Genomic DNA, 15,392 nt, shown 5'->3' on the forward strand with positions numbered 1-15,392 from the left:
GAAACTACTACATGTTTTAGCTGTATATACATCTACAGAAATCCATGGAATCACATGGAATTGTAGGTAGGCATCTAAATCAGGATGACGAGATTTGTGTTGTAATATACTTTTACATTCAGTAGACAGTAGATATGACCAGTAGACAAGAATGAGCATTTGGACGTCCAGACTCTTCTCAGTTCTTAGGAAGCCAATATTCCTACCTGCTGTGATGGGAGTGGTTACTGGATAAGCAGGCCAGTCACCTCCTTTCTGAGGTCACTGAGAATAGCTAAGTAAATAAATAAAACCACAAAACACCAGCACATTATTATTGTTTTGAGGGCACAAACGAGACGAGATCTTTACCATTTCATACAAGTCACTTTTATTTTTTGTAGCTCCCTTTCACAGAGACTTCAGTTGTCCAGTCGCTGTTCTAGAACAGGAAAAATAAATAAATAAAAAAATAAAAAAGTCTCACAGTGGTAAGACAGAAGAAGGAGACACAGGGGACACGTTTGCTTTCGGTGCCTTCACCGAGACACCGCGGCCAGTCTCCTTCCAGCCCTCAGGCTGCGGGGCACCGGCCTGACCCTGTCTCGGAGCCCGCGGGAGCGCAAGGACCAGGTGCAGGACGAGGCCTGCCACAGAAGCGCTAAATCCTTCGCCAGGGCAGAAAAAGGGCGATTATTCCCGTGAGGAACCCGAAAAAGCTGGTGGGGAGGAGAAGAGAAGCGCGGGTCCCGCCGCTCCGCCCGCGCCGCTCCGCGCTCCCCACGGCGGGGCGGGCGGTGGCAGCCAGCTCCTGCCCTCTCGGTGTCGTCTGAGGAGGAGGAGGGCGGATTTTTGGAGGGAACAGAAACCGCCGGCCCGGAGGCGGGGGAAAGGGGACGGCGACGAGAGCCGCCGAAGGGGTCGAAGCTGTATGAGAGTAAGAGGGGGCCGGCGGCGGGGACAGTGCCTCTCAGGGCAGGGGAGAGGCGAGGCCGGGGCGGGCGGCGCTGGGGCACCGCGGAGGCCCCGCAGGGGTGGCGGGGACGGGCGAGGCGCGTCTCCCCCGCTCCGCGGCCGGTGCCCAGGTGGCCGGGGCGGCGCAGCTGGCAATGCCTGACGGCGAGGGACCGGCGGGGGGGGGGGGGAGCGGCCCGGTGGTGGCGAGGGAGGCGCGAGGGAGGGGCGGCGGGCGGGGCGCGGTGGTCTGATCGCCGGCGGCCCCGGCGACGTAGCCGGGGGGGGAGGGAAGCAGGGCGCTGGCTGGGAAGCGGGGAACAAAAGCCCGGCTCCGGGAGCGCCGGGGCTTGGCCTCGCCGAGCTCTTTTGTCGCCGCTTCCCAGACGGGGTTTGGGTGGCTGCGGGCCCCCATCGGCGAGTTGAGCAAAGTTCAGGCGGCGCGGAGCCGCCGGGACGGGAGGGCCCGGCCCCGGGGCGCGCTCCCCACCCTCCGCCTCCCTTCCCCGGCCCGGCCCTGCCCCGGGCGGCTCGCTCCGTGCCGCCGCCAGCCCGCGTGCAGCGGGGAGGGAGGGAAGGAGGGAGGGAAGGAGCGGGCGCCTCCCGCCTCCGCCTCCCTCTCCTCCCCGCGGCTGGGGCTGTGGATAGGAGGAGTTGGAGGAAGAGGAAGATGACGAGCGAGTGCAATTAGCCTAACAAGGGACGGGTGGCGGCGGCTCCGCGCCGGGGACTGACACCTCCGCTCTTTTCTCTCTCTCTCTTTCTCTCTCTCCGGCTCCAGCCATGAAGCCAGAAGCGGGGCAGCGCGGCTGAAGCCCCGGGGCCGTCCCGGTGCTCTGCCCCATGGCCGCTGCGTGACGGGGCCGAGCCCCCACCCCCGGCGGCGGGGCCGGCCCGGGCTCGTCGGCGGCGTGGCCGCGCTGGGTGTGTGCGAGCGGCTTCGGCGTTGCCTCCCCCGCCGGCTCCATTCCCTTCTTCCCATCCCCGATGTGGGCTCCAGAGGACTCGCCCCTCCTTTGTAGCCGGGAACTGAAATAATGGCGACCCGGTGGGCAGCGGGGCCGCCCGGCGGAGATGGAGACACCGAGCCCCCCCCGGGCGGCAGCGGCCAGGTAGGAGCGGGCGGGACGCGGGTGCGGGGCTGCGGGGCCGGGCCGGGCCGCCTGCCTCCCTCCCTCCTGCCGCGGGGAACGGCTTGGCTGGAGCGGGCTTAATGGCCGCCCCCTCTCCCTCCTTCCCTCCCTCCCGCCCTCTCCCTCTCTTCCTGCCCGCCCGCCCCGCAGCCGCTGGGACGTGGGCGCTGGGAGCGGGCCCCGGCCCTTCCCCGGTTGCCGTGGGTTTCCCCCTCGGCTGCCCCATCCGAAACCCCTCAGCGTCCCCGGGTGCCTCCCCCCTAGAAATACCGGCCTGGCGCCGAGCTCCCTTTGTAGGCAGCTCCTCCAGCCCTGCCTGCAGGCAGCGGTTTGCGTTAGACGTGTCTCCGGCCGCAGCGTTTCGCCGGGAGTTCAGTTTAAAAACTTGACGGCGTGCCTTATGGTGGCACCGTTGCATGTTTGGACAAGCAAACCCTTGGTTTTTAGCGAAGAACTCCCTCCGAGCTGGCTATTAATAGTCATAAATATCTGCGAAACGACCAGGAGTTCACATCCAGCAAAACAGATGTAACGGCTCCGGCCAAGTTGCTCCAAGATCTGTCTGAAACTTTATTTACAAACTTGCTTTTGTATTTTTCTAACTTGAGGCGTGTTACGCTCGTGACAGAAAGCTGACTTGAATCTGGGTAGGGCTGTGGAATGGGTGTCCTTTATGTAGATGGTTCCCTTTTGTTTGCTGAAATTGGAATACAGTAGACTGTATTAAACCTACAGAGTTCATTAAACCTACTATTAAACCTACAGAGTTCAAAAATGAAAGTTTTTTTATTTCAAAAGTGCCAGGTTTTGTTTTATCTTTATCCTCAGTTCACCTTTTTGCCTTGAATTTGAAGTGGCACATATGGTGGTGGTGTAAGATTTTCTTCACTGCCGTTGCCTCAATTAAGAGGGTCACACAGTCCCTTAAAGTAGGTGGGTTAGGTGAGGACAAAATGGGGGGTTTAAGTAAAAACAGAAGATGCTAAGATTTAAGACTTAGCGATGAATTATGCTCGTTAATTTGTATGTTGATTTTATATGTTGTTATTGAAATCCTTTTTTGAATGTAACTGAAAACAAGGCCATTTTTGGAGAATGTATCCTTTAATACTATTTAAATAGTGTGGGAAGAGAGTAGAAGCCACATGGCCAAGTGTAAAAGTGAAAATCTGCTTTTTAATTCTGTCGTGTTGAGACTGTTGGTCTTTTGGCACTGGCGCTCTTGTCATAATCCACCTCTCCCTACTGTGGTAAGCCCTAATGAGGCCTCTGGCACTTTTGGAGCTCATCTTAGAGCTGTCTAACCAGGGACTACTAACAGGTATGGAATTGCAAAATGGGCTGTGCTGCCTGTTGTTTTACCTGGTATTTCTGTGTGTCAGTTAACATTTAACTGCTAGAAAACATGCACTTACACTGATGACTGCCTTAATCACAGCAGGCCTGAAATAATCTTTGCTTGAATGAAGATAGCCCTCATGAATGCCTAATTGAGGTCATAATGCATTCTTAGTTGCTTTAGTGCACGTATTCGTGCATGGTTTAAAGTACAATTTATTTCTTTATTTTTATATTTTTTCATAGATTGGTGTAAAATGCCAAGAGAGAGTGAGGGGTTGTGGTTTGCAATCTGCTGAGTTCAGCTGATGAAACGGTTACTGTGTGCAGTACTGGTGTGAACAAATCCCTTTAACTCCAAAATAGGACTTGTATTGATCACTGAGAACCTCTTTTCCCCTGAAAAATATCAGAAAACACTTGGTGAAATTACTGTAAAAAGGGGTCTTGAATTTGCAAAGAAGTTCCTGCTGTTGTAGGATTTTATAGTGTGTTAATATTTGACAAGCAAGGTATTGGGAATTTTGGGAAATGATTTATGTTTTTGGCACACTACCTCCCATATGTTGTTCACATTGTCATGCACTATTAACTCCATGTCCATGTAATAATGTTTAGTTGTAGACCTGTACGCACAGCAAGATGTCATGAGGAGGACCCCAAGCATAGCTTGTGTTCATAATGGGCAAGGCAGTTGCAAGAGAACCTAGGATTTCCAGTCAGATAAAGGCTTTGGAAGTGTACAGCTATAAACACTGGGGCTTGATAAGAACAGAACTTGTCCTATGTCTTCAAGATCACTGATTGTACAAATAAAAGGAACTTCTGAGTAAGAAACAAGTGTGTATCTTTATAACACAGAGGTGGGAAAATTGTGGACATACAGTTTGATTCCTTTGGGTAATGCATATATGGGTAGATAATTTTTTTGTCTGGATGCCTGTTTACTCTGATATTATATATATTTTTTTTGTCATGCCTTGTCATGATTTCTACTTTGTTTAATTTTCACTTTTTTTTTTTTCTTTTTCCTTGACACTGCACCTGGAAGCCTTTCTCGCTACAGAGCCCCTTCACTGAAATGATTTTTGAGAACAAAGATGATGCATTCAGGCTTGCAGGCTCCCATCTGAACATACAGCGCCTGTTCAAAGGGACAGATCACGTATTCTGGGCTCTTGGGGGAGCTGGCAGAGAGGGCCAGGGACTCTCAGGGCTGTTTGCCATTCTTTTTGAAATCTGACACACATTTGCAAATGGGTACAAGAATCGCTGAGCTTGTGTTCATAAGGACAGATAAGTGGGAGTCTGCTTTTTCGGGCTTTTAGATTATTAGGCATATAGTATCTCCATTTTGTCAGGTTGTAGCAGTGTTTTGCTGTCGTGATTAAGCCCTGTTGAGGTACAGGCAGTGCTATGCTAGTCACAACACCATATTTATAGTCCTGTCCAGATTCGAGACTGGAACTGCCTTTTTTGTTAGTGTAAGTTTAAAATTTCTTTCCCTGCTTAGAAAAGCATGAAAAAAGTGCTCTTTTTGGTTTTCCGTTCCCACTGTTTTGCATTTACTTCAAAAGAATTACTAAATCAGTTTGTGGTGTAGCTTGCTGTTACCTGTATTGAAACGAAATTGTGGTTAATATTTTTTCATCCATACATTTAAACACTTCTGAATGTTTGTAGCTTTAAAAGGTAATTTTTTTTATTGGTGAACAACAGTTTCCTCCATTTATGAACACTAAAATACTTTATCAAATTTTATTAGGAGTTTTTGATATTTTTTTCTGTTGGAACTCAGAGCATATATACATTCAGATTTTTGTTACTGGAAATATCTAATACTGCAAAGAAATTTGGAGCATGGTGTCTTTTTTTTGTCTTTTTTTTCTGACTTAACAGCTGAATTGTTAGGCATAGTAGACTGTCTTTAGAGATTCCTGGGAGTTTCAGCATTTGATGGTAATTAGGGAGTACATTTCCATAGGCTCCAGTAAAAGAAAACTTAGTTTCTTTAGTATTTTTAGAAATTCAGTATTTGTGGTTAAAATGAAAGGGGGAGAAAACCCCACAATATTTTTCTCTTACACCTTATCAGAGAGAGCAGAACTGCGTAAACTGGAAGGGTCAGGAACCAGAAAAGGGCAATGATGACAGTAAAAATAGAAAATGATTGGCATTTTCACTAACAATAATTAGTAGACTGTGCTTGCTATTTTAGCAGCCTGGTTGGGATGACATTGGTAGGCTCAGAGTGGTGACACCCAGGTGTTAAGTGTCTCTACTGTAGGAGCACAAGTGCTGGAAGGCTGTAGTTAGGTTCTGTGTTTCAGTCTTTACATAATTATGCCTGTAAATGTGTAAGCTGCTCTGGAACTCAGTTCTTTGGAGACCAGTGCTTTCTCTGTGCTTGATGCGTAGAGGCATGACCATAATGTATAATGAGGTTCAACCATAATGTAAAAAACTCAAAATCTGAGAATGGCTTTCATAAAGTTTTATATGTAAAATGAGTTTTAATTTTGTATTGTGTACTACCACTAGAAATGCATATTACTTGTGGTGATAGAGAGCTCTGTGCAAACACCGTATCAAGGGAGAATAAACACAATATAAATACCACTGTTACCAGAGAGTGGTGATTTTAAGTACTGAGAAAGCTTTAGTCAAATTCTTTTTTAGTCATGCAAGCCTAACACTGGCTTCTGCTCTCATTTATGCTGGAGAAAGCCTAAGGTAATTTGATGGAACGTGGACCTCTTCCATGGGGAAATGTTACGTATTTGTAAGTGACAACATAAAGCAGTAAACAGTTAATTTTCTTCAAGAAAAGGAAGGGATGTGCCTTCAAATGTAGATGCGTTTGATGTTTTTGTAAAAAGTGACTTTCTTCTTCTCCAAAAGACGCCTTTGTTGATTGCACCACTTAGATAATTGCTTGAAAAACAAGAATTTTTAGAAGAGAAGCCTGATGGATTGAAGAATGCTTTGAGCTGTATCAGTTCAAAATAAGTGCATTTACTGTATGTAGTATATGTTTTATAAGGTAAATCATAGAATATTCTGAGTTGGCAGGGACCCACAAGGATCCTGGCTTCACACAGGACCACCCCAAACCCAAACCCCATGTCTGAGAGTGCTGTCCAAACACTTCTTGAACTCTGGCAGCTCGGTGCCGTGAGCACTGCCCTGGGGATCCTGTCCCAGTGCCCGACCACCTCTGGGTGCAGAACCTTTGCCTAACACCCAGCCTGACCCTCCCCTGTCCCAGCTCCATGCCGTCCCCTCGAGTCCTGTCGCTGTCCCCAGAGAGCAGAGCTCAGCGCCTGCCCCTCCGCTCCCCTCGTGAGGGAGCTGCAGGCCGCCATGAGGCCTCCCCTCAGCCTGCTCTGCTCTGGGCTGAACAAACCCAGGGCCCTCAGCCGCTCCTCATACGCCTTCCCCTCCAGACCCCTCACCACCTCGGCAGCCCTCCCTCGGAGGCTCTCTGACAGCTTTATGCCCTCCCTGGCGCACCCCAGGGCACGGCTGGCCCTCCTGGCTGCCAGGGCACACCGCTGGCTCGTGGCCAGCCGGCCTCCACCAGAGCCCCCAGGCCCCTTTCCGCGGGGCTGCTCTCCAGCATCTCGTCCCTCAGTCTGTGTACAGCCGGGGTTGCCCCTTGCCGGGTGCAGAATCCGGCACTTGCTCTCGTTAAATTTCATGAGGTTGGAGATCGCCCAGCCCTCTTAATTTGTCAAGATCTCTGCAAGGCCTCTCTACCATTGAGGGAGTCGACAGCTTCTCCTTAGTCAACAGCTAATTTAGCGTCATCTGTAAACTTAGTGTATATTTAAGTCCTGTGTCCAGATAACTTATAAAAGCATTAAAGTGAGCTGTCCCTAAAATGTTTCTCTTTAGCAGTTGTAGCAAACATCACAATACCGATCTGAGGTTTCTTCCTTTTATAAGCACTTTTAACAAAAATTCCGGTCATTAAACTGAATGTGAAAATAACATCTCCGCTGCTTCTGATGTATTATTTCTTGTCTGTGTTGTTTACTTGCATACACCAAAAACAACTGAGCAAACTATTGGGGAAGAGAAGGCATCTCATGACACTTATGCACTTTATGCATCTATGGTCTTGTACTATTTGAACGTACGAAAATGTCTTCCTGTAGGTGGATGACTAAAACGTAGCTCAGCAGAAGAGTATTGGCTCTGCAAGGAGTAAAAGCTGAGTTTTAAATTTGTGAATGCAGGCGTATGTTACTGTGTAGATGATGATGAGAATATGAGTGTGTGCAACCTGCGAGCACTATAAAAAAAACTTTCTGTATCTTTTCCTGAGGAAATTTGCGTTGCAGTGTTTGGCTAACCTGTTAGCAATATATCCTGGTACTTGTTGCTGGTCTCTTATTTTTTTTTTCTTTAGCAATTGGAAGATGGAGAAAAATGAAGCTATTCTAGCATTCAGTGGTTTTGTGTTATTCTTCATTACCGTTGTTTGTACGTTCAATTGCAGAGGCTAGGAAGCAGAATATAAAAACTTAGGAAATGATGTTAAATGAAAATGGATTTATATCCTGTTGTTAATAAGGGGTCATTGTTTCTAAAAAGCCTGGCTTAGCCGTACTGTAAATGGTGGGGCTTCGTAGTTGGCGTTGAAGCTGTGTGTTAATGGACAGGACTCCAGACGTCAGGCTGATGAGCTGTTAGGTATGACTCCTCGGTTGTAGAGACATCAGATCCTATGATCTCATCAAATCCTTGAATTCAGTGCCTTGCTGCAGAGGAAGAGTTTGTCTGCCTCCCATAATAGGAAATGTATGTACTAAATAACATGTTGTGCCAAGCATAATAGATACAGTGAATGAGAGCTGTGCTGTCTGGTCAGATTGGTGGATGAATGGGGATGATCATGTCACACTTCACCTGTTTATTTACACAGAATGCAGGTTACTGTAAATACTGTATATCTCCTGTCCAACTCCTTTTTTGTCTTGTCACTTTTAGTATTGTTATGGAGTCATGGTATTTTTTCCCCATCACTCAGCAGTAGGTGTATACAGTAGAAGTGTAAGCCCAGGTGATGGGTGGGAACAGCAACATCAAACAGACTTTGACTGTGTTCATATCAGAAGTTCGACACATCTTGTAAACCTGAAAGTGCCTAAAGAAAGAATTGTTTTAATCTTATGCTTGCAAGGTGGGATAAGCTGTTTTATGTATGCGGTTCTTAAATACTTGGAGACTTTTCAATTGGGAGGCTTCCTCTGTTGTGTTTTTGTCTTTTGTGTTGCTTTCAAACCAGGGTGAAATGCATTTTTCTCTTACTCTCTTTACATGGGAACTCTAGCTACTCCCTGAGTTGTTGTTTATCTTCTCGTTTTAGTAACGGTGAAACAAGTTTCTGAGTTTACTGTTTTATTGCTGCTGGTAGTCTTGAATAAATCTCATCTGGGAAGATGATGATAAGAGCTTAGAGACTGGGTCACTTGCTGATAGGAAAGTAGAAGCTAGGCAAAGCTATGTGCCTTGCTCTTTGAGTCTCTAGATTGTGGAGATAGAACTATAGCATCTTTCTGAATAAGTATACTCTATTATGGTTTTGAATGTCATCAATGAATTGTGTTCAGTGGGAACTGTTGCTGCTTTATATTTTCTGTCGATTGTTGCACAGAAACTTGCAGTTCGGAAGGTGTTTATGAGCAGAGCGCTGCAAGCTGTAATTGTAGCTCTCTAAGCAGCATAGTGTTTGAGAGAGCCTGATACAGATCGTGATAGTAAATACTTGGTGCTGAGCATGAAAGGTGCTGTGTGGGCATTCGGGAAAAATACAGACAGCTGTTTAGATTTTGACTCTCGCTTGCCACCGTGAGCATCTACCTTTGGGAGTGTAGGTTGTGGGCTTATTTTTGTTTGAATTTTTTCTTATTTCCTTCTGCCAGCAGCTGCTGCTTTGCTCCCAGTGAATGAGGTGCCTCCTTAGGGGACATGGCTAATTACAGATCGGCTGTTGGCGGAGGGGTGCGCTTTGAGATAGATGATTTTCTTTTATGTAAGTGTCATTTGCATAATGTGTTAGGACACACTGTATGGAATGCATTAAGCACAGCAAATACACTGTGGGGAACGATCTTGCGCTGACATCAATGGGCTGTCTAGATGACCTAATCTTCCTTATTTTTAATTTTGAGGTTTGTGCTGTTTTCCTGCTTGGAAGGACAGGAAAGAGAAATAAAATAGAAAGCTTTAAATCTTACTGAGAAGAGAGATGTTAAATGCTTCTGAGTAATGGTTGTAGTTGGTGCAAATCAGTTGAAAGGAGAAATGTGAGCCTGTTTCTGAAGTGATCTTGTGTTTTTACTGATTGGAGTGGTAGTGTGCCCTCCTAGTTATGCCTTTGTATACTTCGTATACTTTTAATGGAGTACTATTCCCTATTTAAATTCAAATGCAAATCACTTGCACTTTAAGAAACTATTTTATTGTCCCCTCTTATGTTCTAGTTTTTCTTCTAAGCATATGGGACTTTTCATAATAAGAAGCTGAGAATCTCAGAGGATGTAAACTCTTGGGGAATTAAAAAAAAAAAATCAACGCTGCTTAAACCATTTTGACATTAGTATTGAACTTATAGATGTCCTCTACTTCAAATTTCTGTGTACTTTATTTGTTTCAAGTGTGAGGGCAGAAAGGGTTAAAATACAGATAAATTTCCTACGAGATTTAACATTGGATGTGAATAGGTGTCATGAGTGCTGCCTGTTCTGACCCTGGGACAAGCTCAAGGCGAACAATTAAACTCTCAGAAATCCTGTACGGATTATTTGGCTTGTGACAGATGCAGTCTACACAATGATAAGTTCATGGTATTGGGACAGACTTCTCAGTTGTGAGAACTACAGTTAATTAAAACTTTCCATCTGCTATGTTGAAGAGTTGTAGTTGAAAAACTAGTTTATAAAACAAAAGTAACGTTCATTTCAAAACTTGAATGCAGTTCAACTTACTTTTGAGGAAAACACAACGCTCGTCCAAGGACTACCCTGTTGTAATGAAACATGGAAGTGGTTGATTTCCTGAGAAACATAAATGATATTTTAACACAATTCTTTAATTAAACTTCGGGTCTGTTGTAGTTTAGGCATGTTTAAACTTGAATGTCCTTGGGTTTAGACTATTTAAAAAGGCCAGGGTTCATTTGGTGCTAGCATGGGTATGCAGAACCATCAAATTTCCTTATGATGCAAGAACTGAGAACCAAAGCATTTTGTTGTTGTTTGGGTCAGCAAAAGAAGCAGCAGATCTAGTATGTGCACTTCAAGCAGGTGGCTCTTACTACCTTTAAGTTCTGACCTGTTTTTTTTTTTTTTTTTTTAAGATAAAGATCTGATTAGGGTTAAGTTAGGGAGGAATGCCTCAGTGTTCACGTAGCAGCAGGCAGTCTCACTGCAGTTCATGCTTTGTTATTGTTGCTGTGCTTTTCTTCTCAGCTTTCCAATTTTGATGTAACTTTAATAGGGAGCCCATGATTATGGTGAAAAGTATTCCCATGTGTAGCCACATACATTTCTTATTCATCAGTGGTTGTAAAATCCTACTTGTCCCTTCTTGCATGCGTTTTTAAATTTTATTATCCTCAGTCACCATGGTAAAAGGTGGGTAAGTAAACTTTGCCTGGAGTAATCAATTTTCATGGCAATTTTAAAGGCCTCCTGCTCCATTCTGTGTACTTTGCCCTGTTTTTGCATGGGTTTGGTCTGAATACAGTCTGGTGTTTTTTCATTTAAATTTGTTGGAGAAGGTTTGGAACTACCTGTGAGGTGGGATTTGAACGTGATTTCCTTTCTGGCGTCAAGAAAGTAAGAACGAATGGCTGTTGAACTGTTCCTAGGATGTCAAAGTGTCTCGTCTCTGCAAATTGGCATTGAGAGGAAAGCTAGAACATAGAAACAAGTTTGTGTGAATAATCTTCAATGTTTCTAGCAATCTGTGCTAGAATCAGAAGCGAGAGGAATTCAGCAGCCATAAATAGCTTGGTAGGCTGGTGTTCTGATCCTGATGTCATGGAAGTAATCTTGCAAGCTCATTAATTGCATCTCTTTTGTTCTCATTTAAAATAATAATAAAAAAAAGTTGATTATATTTTAAAAACTCCATACCTGACCAGAATGGTCCTTGCAGCTCAGTTGTGGAACAAAGGCTTTTTCTGTATGAAGTATTACAAAACAGTGTTGTATAATGGATACAAGCCAATGCTAGTAGCATTTCAGAGCCCATGCCCTCTAGCTGTTCTTTTCTTTATGACTTTACAGGTGGTTTTGAATAGTTTTCTCTCTGTTTGCATTTTGACTGAGAATGATTCAGCTGTATAGCTAAGAAGGTCTGGTAGCTTTCTGCTGTTTCCATGAGTTGAACGACAGTGGGATAGTAAAGTGCTTATTTTTCTGTTTTCCTTTGTACAGACGTGGTACGATTGGAACTAGTGTGTCTAGGTCTTGTTCTGTGGCTTCCCTCTCCGTTTTTCTCCATCTCAGAAATAACAGTACAACCAGAAAAGTCTCAAGACAAAGGGCAGCTGTGGTAATTGAGCACATGGAGTTGCCTGTCCACCAAAAACAATCAAGGAAGCTAGGACTTCACAGTTTGGGAAAGAGGAGACTGGAGCTGGAGAGAGAGCTTGAGATGTCAGGAGGAGGCTCTTGGCCAAGGGGGTGGTCGGGCACTGGGACAGGCTCCCCAGGGCAGTGGTCACGGCACCGAGCTGCCGGAGTTCAAGAAGCGTTTGGACAACGCTCTTAAACACATGGTTTGGTTTTGGGGTGGTCCTTTGTGGATCCAGGAGTTGGACTCGATGATCCTTGTGGGGTCCCTGCCAACTCAGGATATTCTGTGATTCTGCATTGTAGCCTTCTTGACCTCTTTTGCATTTATGTGGGCCAGCTTTTCGCTATCTATGAGAAGTTGGGGGTGTCAGATGAGTGTGGTGGAGTGAGAACAGGCGAAAGATGCCCTTACGCATAATAGTTAATTAAGCATGATACTATTCATGATAATATTTTGGAAGCTAAAGGTGTGTATGTAAGCTAAAGGATAACCAGGATAAGTTTTTAGAAGAGCAATACTTTGAGAGCTTCTAAATCACCTTGTAGTGGAATGAAGTAGGGATTTGTAAATAATTGAAGCTGGGAGAGTGTTCTAGTGGTGCTTGCTCTTGTGTTCTTCCCTAATTGTCTGCAACTGTCTGCGTTGGTCACCACTGGAGACAGGCTAGGTGGACTTTTGATCTGATCTACAGGTGTTATCGTACCTTCTGATGCCAGTTCCATGGTAGCTTATCAGAATTCCTCCCGTGTTCAGGCCTTGAGACTGTGGTTCTGTACTAAGCATGCTGAAGCACGGCGGCTGTTTGCTATTAGCAACAGGAAATGCAGCTTTTCAAATGTTTGGGATTTTGACCTATTTTTGATTCTTAAAGGCTCAGGCTAGATATCAAACTTAGTCTTTGCTTTTGCTTGCTTTTGTAAAAGTTGCTATTAATTCTTGTTACACCATATGTGTCTAATGCCTCCCAGTTTGTAGTAGTTAAAATGAAATGCCTAATTACTTGCTTGCGTGTTTGCCCTGTCTGTTCCTCCAGCCTCTCCCAGCTTCAAGAGGAAACCAAGGTGATGGTGTGGCTTGTATGCAGAAGTTAAGCATGTTGTTATAGTTTTCATATTTCTTTTCTATTTGCTTACAGTCATGCCAGTATTTTTGTCTGTTTTCTCCATTACTTCTTTTATTGGGCTGCATTACATTGCAAGAGTTTATTTTTGATTCCGTATCTTGCAAGTTTTGCAGCAGTAAGCCCAGTAGATCCCTAGGAACCAGTAGAAAACTCCATTCTCCTTCAGTGAAGGGTCTTCAGGCAACTGTAGAAAAGTTTCCTGCACTCCTCTTCCACTCCAGGCCTGTGGTACCAGCTTAAGGAAAGGAAGTGGCTCTTCGAGGGACTGTTCAGCAACCTACGTAGCTTCAAGGGCTGCTGGTGTGCAGCTATGGAATATACCAGAGGCAGAAGCTGTACCTGGCAAAAAGCAACTTCTACCCTTCACCAATCCTTAAAAGCAGTTCTCAAAAAGATTAAGGGGTTAATCACTTACCTAAAGGACTATGATATGAGGTGGCCACAAAATGGTTTTGTTGAGTTGGGCTTTTTGTCTTTTGTGGGTGCGCAGAGCAACAATTCACCCTGTGCCCCCCAGCCTATGTTGCTGTTTTTAAGGCTAAATGTTTGTATTTGAAGCCTAAAATGTTTAAAGGCCTCTATGGCGGCGATGGGTTCTACTCATGTAATTAGTGATTCATGACTCTCAGCAACTAAATTCTTCAAGGTGAGTGAGCAGAGACAGTGGTAGTATGAGATGGTTAGTCAGCAAGGTGTGTACAGGGTAAACAGTTCTCACTGGTAAACGTGTATGCAGGCAATCATTTTTCCCGTATTTGAATTGAACTGGGGAATTGTGTAAACCTAAATTCCAAAAATTCTCGAAGAGATCTGTTCAGTTCAAGACTTGTCTCTTAGACCATCATGATGCTTGTTTTTTTGCATTATCTGGTGGGTGTTTATTTGGGAAGAAGATTCCTTCCACACTTCCCTCAGCATGTTAACCTTTTTATCCATTTCATGGCCAGTTGTCCGTCGCTTGGTCTGTGGATGATGCAACATCAGTCGGTGACGTAGTGTTTGTCTCCAGGCTCTTTGTCAACTCAGAGTGGGAACCAGAAGTTTGGAAACAGAATTTTGTATGTAATGTTCTGTGTCTGCTGTGAGGGAGGTGAAGCACTATAATGTCTGTCTCCTTTTGGGTCGTGCCAGAAGGGTGAATCATAACGTTTCAAAGTGTTTTTAACTCAAGCCATTAATGCCACCGGATGAGTTGATGGAAAGGTATTATGTGTGAGATTAAGAACAGGATTTGTGGGAGTGACTTGACCTTAAGTTCAGTTAATGCTGTGGTTGCTCCCCCCCCCCTTAGATAATCTGGCCTGGCAGATTTCTCTTTGCTTCTTCAGGCCCAGGATACCATGAGCTTTCGTTCCTTGGAAGGCTCTTGTAGTCTTCCCTACTTGGTGAACAAGAAAGCAGGGATTACAAAAATATGCTCTCAAATGAGGATTACTAAGCTTCCCAAGCCATGAGGAGCAGAGCGGTGGTGGTTTTTGTCTTGTATTTAACCCTTAACACCATTGTCTCTTCGAAGAACTTGGTTTCTTCCTTCTTCCCTCCTTTGGGAAAGGAATAGGACTAGTTGTCTTCTAGAATGTCACTAAATTTTCACTACAGAAATATCTTCCAATTAATTCTTACTCTGTAGCAAAGCCTTTTGGGGCTGCTTTTACTTTTACAACCCTGTTTCTTCACTGTTACATTATTTTACATACTGCTGTTACTAGTGGTAGTGGCAGCTTTACTGTTCCGGTAGGGTGCTTTGTACTTTGAGTTCCATCCAGTTCCCAGAGGTTCAATCGTTATTTATTGCATTTAAAATGTTTGCAGTCCAGAATACTTTTTTTTGATTTCAGATGTTTGTGATGTTTGTTTCAGATGTTTGTACAGATGATTTCAGATGTTTGTGAAAATGTATGGGTAGGAAAACCTCATGTGGTGCTTTATATTAATAAAAATCCCTTAAAATTGGAGGGAAAAAAATACTTGCAATCTAATTTAAATGCTGAAATAACTGAAAATGATGTTGTTCCTTCGATATTACTTCATGAAATAAAAAATGTAAGGCCTTTCAACTGAAGATTGTTATGGATTTCAGCAGGCTTTGGGTCAGCAGTTCTAATAAATGGGCTTTTGGAAATAAAAAACTTAATTCCTGAGAAAACCAGTTGTGCCTGTTCTGTTACTTTTCTTTAAATAAAGCTGACTGCTTTTTTGTGTTGTGCGCTAGAATATAAGGAGTTTGCATCATATACTTTCTGCAAACCTTGTTTACAGGGAATGAGTACTAG

At 44.7% G+C, this 15,392-nt stretch overlaps 1 protein-coding gene across 3 annotated transcripts in view; it reads left to right on the plus strand.

Moving 5' to 3' along the window:
• The first annotated feature begins 792 nt into the window (after positions 1–792).
• The window catches only part of ARHGAP21 (Rho GTPase activating protein 21), a 124,069-nt gene continuing 109,469 nt past the window's right edge, over positions 793–15,392 (plus strand). The window contains exons 1-2 of one of the 3 annotated variants that reach the window (XM_050708614.1): positions 793–916; positions 1,715–2,045. In XM_050708614.1, the coding sequence (XP_050564571.1) occupies positions 1,971–2,045 (75 nt within the window). In that variant the 5' untranslated portion in view covers positions 793–916; positions 1,715–1,970. Of the gene's footprint in view, positions 917–1,390; positions 2,046–15,392 lie in introns of those variants that run through there. The other 2 variants (XM_035545220.2, XM_035545219.2) reach the window with 2 other exon arrangements.

The sequence above is a fragment of the Cygnus atratus genome, chromosome 2, assembly GCF_013377495.2.
Source record: "Cygnus atratus isolate AKBS03 ecotype Queensland, Australia chromosome 2, CAtr_DNAZoo_HiC_assembly, whole genome shotgun sequence".
In the NCBI taxonomy this organism is placed as follows: Eukaryota; Metazoa; Chordata; class Aves; order Anseriformes; family Anatidae; genus Cygnus; species Cygnus atratus.